General features: G+C 36.1%; 1 protein-coding gene across 1 annotated transcript in view; it reads left to right on the forward strand.

Moving 5' to 3' along the window:
• The first annotated feature begins 2,711 nt into the window (after positions 1 to 2,711).
• Positions 2,712 to 6,771, forward strand: part of LOC106514665 (hexokinase-2) — a 19,829-nt gene continuing 15,769 nt past the window's right edge. Inside the window, exons 1-2 of the mRNA XM_014004061.1 lie at positions 2,712 to 2,769; positions 2,870 to 2,954. Of these exons, the coding sequence (XP_013859515.1) occupies positions 2,913 to 2,954 (42 nt within the window). The 5' untranslated portion in view covers positions 2,712 to 2,769; positions 2,870 to 2,912. The remainder of the gene's footprint in view (positions 2,770 to 2,869; positions 2,955 to 6,771) is intronic.

Here is a 6,771-nt window from a genome sequence, read left to right on the forward strand (position 1 = left end):
GTTTGAGCTTCTCATCATAAAGATTAGGGTCTCAAACTCGATTAATATTTTTTAAATCTTTGAGAATCGTGTCCCAAACCAGAAGTTTTATTGTTAGTTTCTGTTTCTGTGGGACCTCCTGGAGCTCCGAGTCCTCCAAACCTCTGAGGCAGAGGCGGGTTTAGATTTTATTTTATTTGGGAGGGGGGCTCCATGGGGGGGCTCCATGGTAAAACTCAGGTTTTTACACCTTCGGACACTGAGCTAAAATTTCGGGTGATGGCAGCTGAGAGTCGTCCATGGAAACAGGTCATTTTTGGACATTTTATTCGYAGCACTGAGCTCTGACCTGAACTTGAACTCAAACTTGTCTCCACATGTTTGACACTGAACTTTATCTGATACAGGTCTGACAGCCTTTATGTCACACACTGTTCTCTTTAAAAGTGTAAAAAGCTGCCATTGATTCGAAGAGTTAACTTTCCAGTTCAGGTTTTCACAAAGTGGAGCTCAAACAAGGAAAAGGTGCAGCTGTCGGAGCTCCAAGTTCTGTTATCGCCATATCTTCTGCTTCTTCATGTCCTCAGTTATCCACAGGTCCTTAATGTTGGAAACTGGGTTTTAAAGTTTTATTAAAGCTGCAGTGTGGGAAAAATACAAGCTTAGTGAAAACTAAACCTCTCAACTTCTGTTTTAGTTTGTTTTGTCTGTGGAACATCAGGTCCTGTATGTCTGGTTCTGAACCTATCGGTCCACCTGCTCCACGTTCAGTCAGTCCAGATGTTTACTTTGCTCCTGGTTGACGACTACAATCAGCATAAACACATTATTTCCTGTACGCCGGCTTACAGACAGCATAAAACCTGACTGTTGTTCAGTAAATAGTGACAAAAGAAAAGTTGTGCAGAAGTGAAGCATTCAGCAGCATGTTGTTTGGTGAAAGTGTTGAACAAAAACAGTAAAAACTTTAACCATTTTATCATTTTATTAAACATCAAAAAACACAAAAATGGCTATGAGTAAGTCTTTTTATATAGAAAGATGCAGAGATTGAGATATTTGTTAAATAAAACAGGAGGTGAGATGCGTTACCTCCAGGAGTGCTACTTTAATTTCTTTATATCCTGTTTAAATCCTGGTTCTGCAGCAGGGAAATGGTCTCAGAATAGAAACTATTTAAACAAATCACTCAGCAAATAATTAGTTTTCTGCCTATAAATAACTGAAGTTAGTGTTGGTTTTTCTTGTTTAAAAAGGAGGGCTGTGTCTTCATACTGCAACACGTCTTTGTCCCTGATCCTGTGGTGTTCATGGACAGGAACATGGAGAGGATAATATCAGCACCTCAGGGTTTTAGTCCTGCTTTCTGCAGATGAGGATGATGATCCATCATCACAGCTACTTAAATCCAACACAAATTATAACTTTCTAACTGAAATCAATCATTTTAGCTTTGAGCTACACCAAAATATCGGTCTTTAGTTGTTAAATAGAAGCAAGTAAAGCCATAAATTCTTCCAACATCACACCAAGATACATTTGTGGCAACAGTTTCTTATGAAATAATATTAACTGTAATTTCATTTAAAGAAAGCGACTGTTAAAGACTCACACTTGTTTTTTTTACAGGGTTTAGCAGTTAGAAAAACCCATGCAGGGATCCAACATTCTTATGAGAACCACTACAAAATATTTTATTTCATTTTGATGTACAGTTTACAAAAGAAGAAGCTGCAGTCATGAGAAAAGGGAAGAAACACTTCCTTGATTTGAGGTTTAAAGAGTTTTGAATCCAACCTACAGATACAGATACAACCTATAAAAACCTGTCGTCTTTGAGGTCATAATTTAAAGAAAACTAGAAACTCAGAATAAGAATATCAGCAATAGATCCATACTTCTTACAAAAAGTAAGGAAATTAGTGTTTGGTTGATTATTTTATTGTAACGATGCTTCTTGGTGATAAATCTTACAGTGGGCACCTGGGGGGACCAGAAGCTCAAAACAAGAGTTAACAACAAAACCAGCTGTTTGACAGAGAAGATTTGGTTAATTTATGTTGTGCACAACACACTCAGCTCCACTGCTCTTCTCACAAACACATGTTCCTTACAAATGTGGCATCATTTAAAAGAGAAATGAACAGGCTTTCAAAAATATTCATCACATTGAAGCATTTTTACAACAAAGAAATAATCAAACACTAAATTACTTTATGTGCTAAGTTTAAATGCCACTATTCTTACATTTTCCAAACACACAAACGCCTAAGTTTGAAGTATAAAATCTGCAGTTTAGTTGAAAAAAAAATTACAATAAGCTGAAGTTTGAACTAAGTCAGTAAGTTTTTGGTAAATTCACGGGAAGTTAACTCCCGTTGTGTCACACATTGGTAACAGTGTGCTGTCATCCTGCAGCTGCTTCTTGATTTTTTTTTCAGTTACTGTTCATTTCTGTACATCACTTTAAAAACAACAATAATTATGGAAAAGCACTGAATATCATTAAACCTAAATGTAACGAAACACGTCAACGCTCCAGTTTGTAACACCTGGGTTTTTCTACCAGAAAACAATATTCATTTTGTAACGACTGCACATTATTCTCCTGATATTTTAGAATCCATGAACAGCTCAAGAAAACACATTTCTGACTTTATTTGTTGTTCATTCAGCTAAAAGGTCTAGAAAAATGACAATAAGTCTTTTTTTAAAGCTCACTGTGGATTTTTAGGGTAGATGTTCAAACATTCGTCCCTCCTGGTGACTTTAGAAGAATTACCACAGAAGGTAAAAGCAGTCAAAGTTTGAACAGAATAAGTCAAATTTTAACCTTTTCTGCAGTGTGATGTCTCTGAAGTTTGTGTTTCTAATTTAAATCAATTCAAAGTTTGCTTTTCCAGAAAAACCAGCAAGGTGAACAAGATTGGAAGATGACCGGCAGCGTCAGCATCCCCCCACAGCTCAAAGCTCAGGTTTGTACATCACCAAACAGTACACCATCAAATCAGATGAAAATGATCATATCCCTCCTCGTATACCTCAGAGCTTCCAAACTGGCAAGAATAATTTGTGTCGTTTGTTTTTGTAGAAGGGTATTTTTTCTGTTGTACTGATTTTGAACCAAACTTTAACTCTAAACTGGAGGTAAGAACCAAACCATGATTTATAAATATTTTCCTATAAAGCAATGACAAAYAATATGAAACTTGATTTTGATCTCCACCTCTGTACTGATGTGTTGCAGCCAAATGGGCCATTAATAATCAGAATTACCATTTATTATGACTAAATCTTTTCACGTTGACAGAATTAACTGTCATAGGAAATGAGTGTTTCTGGTTTTGAGAAATCTCAGTTCTTTTCTGATTCACACAAGTGTCAGATGTTTGGTTTTCCACACAACTCTTACAAGTGACTACTTGTTTTCAGTTGCGTAAGTATCAGGTTGAATCAGAGCGGAGCTGCAAGAGATTAAACCTGAAACTGTCAGTTACATTATAAATATGTTGTAGTCAGTTCAATTCACTTTACTTAGAACAGAGTGTAATTAAATGTAGAAACATTTGATCCCAGATTTAGCCTTAGGATTATTTTCATCTGTGCTGCATTCAGACAACAAATATAATAAAACATCCAAAAATGAATGAAACAGAGAAAAAAAGATGTTGAACAATCAAAACCACTCTCATGCCCCGCCCACCTTCTACACAAACGTTGTTAAAAGTTACATCTAATGGCCAGAACTCTGCAGTTTTCACTCATTTACAGGCCAGCGGTCACTCTTTCAGAGATGAGGATGTTCTCATTCTTGATAGAGAGGAACGTTGGTTTGAGAGAGGAGTAAAAGAAGCCATTTTTGTGAAGAAAGACCGTCCATCATTWAACAGAGGTGGAGGCCTCCGTTTTCAGTTGTCCCCCTCCTACAGTGCTGCTATTGCCAGTATCACTACACCCCCTGTTAACAATAGGTTTTAATTAGGTGTCAACGATAGCCATGTGATGTCAATCACATGGAGGCAGGGCTTAAAAGCCTGAATTTWGCCTGAAACTCTCAGACTGAAGAAGTCTCTTGGAGGAGAGACGAAACGTTTCATTAGAGAAGAACCCGTCCAGAAGACCTATACAATTTTTTTCTTTTWGATTTTTTTACCTGGATTATTGAGACGCATCAGGACGCTATTAAAAGTTTATATTCCTGATGACCTAATCAARTTAAGTCAGGGCTCAAAGTGGGAGTAAAATGTTCTGGTAATGAATCAGGCCCTGCCTCCTCCCAAGTGGATTGAGACACAAGACAGAAAAAAATAAATAAATAAAAACCACGAAATTAATTCTGGAAAATTCCTGCAACTCATGCAGAAAGAAAGAAGTAACGAACGTCCTGGATCTGATCCTGACATAATTTGAGTCTGAACAAATATCATAAATACATTTATTTTAGAGTTTTATTTGTGAGCTCTGATTCACACACCTCCACATACAGAGATTTACTAAATATTTTAGGACAGGTAACATGTTCATAACATTACTTTTGTCAGGTTTTGTATAAAAGTGGGAACTCCCAAGAAGCTGCTTTAGCTCATACAGTATATGGACCCCGAACACAGAATACATTAAACCAGAACAGTTTAAGCCACACCTCTACACCAACATCTAACCAATTCATTATTATTATTTCACCACAATCCCCCAAATACATTCATACTGTATATTCCCTTAGTTTCACACTTTATTATTATTATTATTATTATTTGAACATGATATTGCACCTATTAAACCTTTTCACATTAATTGATTTCACACAATCCAGGTAAACTTTGAGTTTTTTCATCCTGTGATCACGCTTCATGCCTGATGTGTTCATTTCTAACATCTGGCAGCAGCGGAGGCAAAACAGAGCTGGAATAACTGAGATATTTCAAACTCTGAAAGTAGAAAAAAATGTGATTAAAAAAAGAGGTTGCTTCATCTGGTAAAAACTGTAAAAACTCCACCATTACAGGATGCATGTCAAAACCAGCATGTATGTTTCACATCGCAGCTCAGAGTGAGTTTAGCCTCACGTCAATCATTAGAAACTTAAATAATAATTTAAAACTACTGAACAAAAGCTGTTGGTTACAAATCTATATTATAAACAACCTAATTCAGGTTTGACCTAAAGTTTAATATAGTCTTAGTTTATTAGAACAATATATTTCATTGTTTCTTCTTTTATTTAAGCTCCAACTTTCCTCCAGCTGCCTTAGAACAGAACAGAAATAAAAGTGAAAATGAACTTTAGTGAAAACAGAAGACAGAAAAGTTCATCCACTGATTATATGGATTTACACCTTGCTATTTAACCCTCATTTTTTAAAACTTTGACTTTAAATAATCAGTTTATTTTTTACACCTTATTAAATGGATTTTCATCTACAGCTCTTCAGTTTCTATTGATTATTACTTTTTATTTAAACTCTCAGACTGCTCTGTATTAAGAACCATCAACAGCTGACAAAAGCAAACAAGAGTTACTTTGGAAAACATCTGAGTTAAAATCATGGGTCTCATGCACAAAAAAAAAAGATTTACATTAACGTTGTCAAGCGGTCTCGGCTGTTTTGGGACAAAATACCAGCTGTAAGTCTTTATCGCTCTGAATCCTCAATGTCACAATGTTCTGATGAGACAAAGCATGAAATGTTTTGGCTTCATGTCTGAGAGAAGATAAAAGTCTGAACAAAAGCAAAAAATTCGCTACTTTATCGTTTCTTACTTTCCTTTTTTCCGTGCTGTTTAGTGTTCTAATAATGTTATAAAACAGCCTGTGGAGTTTCTGCTCAGTGATGCCAGATCCTGTTTTTGTCAAATATTGAATAAAATTTCCCTTTGCTGCATGAGAATAAGTGAAGGAGGTCATCATGACAAGGTGTGCCAGCTGCTGCCCTCCTCAGCTGATATCTGCAGCTCAGATCCTGCTTCAGTTAGGAAACATGTGCTCAATAAATCACACAAATCCTTAATTACTTTTTTAACTGCGTCAGCATCAATGATAGCAGGAGAGTTTAGATGTTGTAACTTTGAAGCTTGATCCTTAAAAATTAAAACATTTACATTTTGAAATTAGTTTACCTTCAAATGTTCATTTTCTCAAAATCTAAGATGCAGTGAAGAGGCAGGCTCATTGCATCCTGCAGATGACACGTTCCTGTACCTAAAGGGTTAAATAAGCTTTCAATAGGAATCACAAAGTAATTTCCTTTGATTTTTATTAAACCTCGTTTTACCTGGAGAATTGTGTGGTCCAAAAAAGTTTTTACTTGTTTTTGTTCAATTGTGAAGCATTTTTTAACAGTTATGGACTAAAAGTTTTTTTTTTTTATCAACCAGCCATCTTTCCCACCAGTTATTAATCTTAAATATCTTGTCAAACATGTTTCTCAAAAAGGTTTTGTACATTCTGAATGTTGTCTGATGATTATGATGTAAAATCTCCACAGATTTCCTGTATATTTTTACTGCATCGTACTGTATGTATGAACTCAACATTCACGCCACCTTCACAAGCCGAAATGTTTCAGCTGTAGACTGTGATGAACTGCTGCCACCTGGTGGACAAAAAAGAAATCTGTCTCAGTTTTCCAACTTCTCTCTTGGTGTGAACGGAAGACTGAATCTGACATTATTATAAATAAAAGCAGAAATATATAAATGGACCAATAAATAAATGCACCATCCATCCATCCATCCATCCATTTTCTTCCGCCTATCCGGGGTCGGGTCGCAGGGGCAGCAGCTTCAGAAGGG

The sequence above is a fragment of the Austrofundulus limnaeus genome, unplaced genomic scaffold (assembly GCF_001266775.1).
Source record: "Austrofundulus limnaeus strain Quisiro unplaced genomic scaffold, Austrofundulus_limnaeus-1.0 Scaffold21, whole genome shotgun sequence".
NCBI classification, from domain to species: domain Eukaryota; kingdom Metazoa; phylum Chordata; class Actinopteri; order Cyprinodontiformes; family Rivulidae; genus Austrofundulus; species Austrofundulus limnaeus.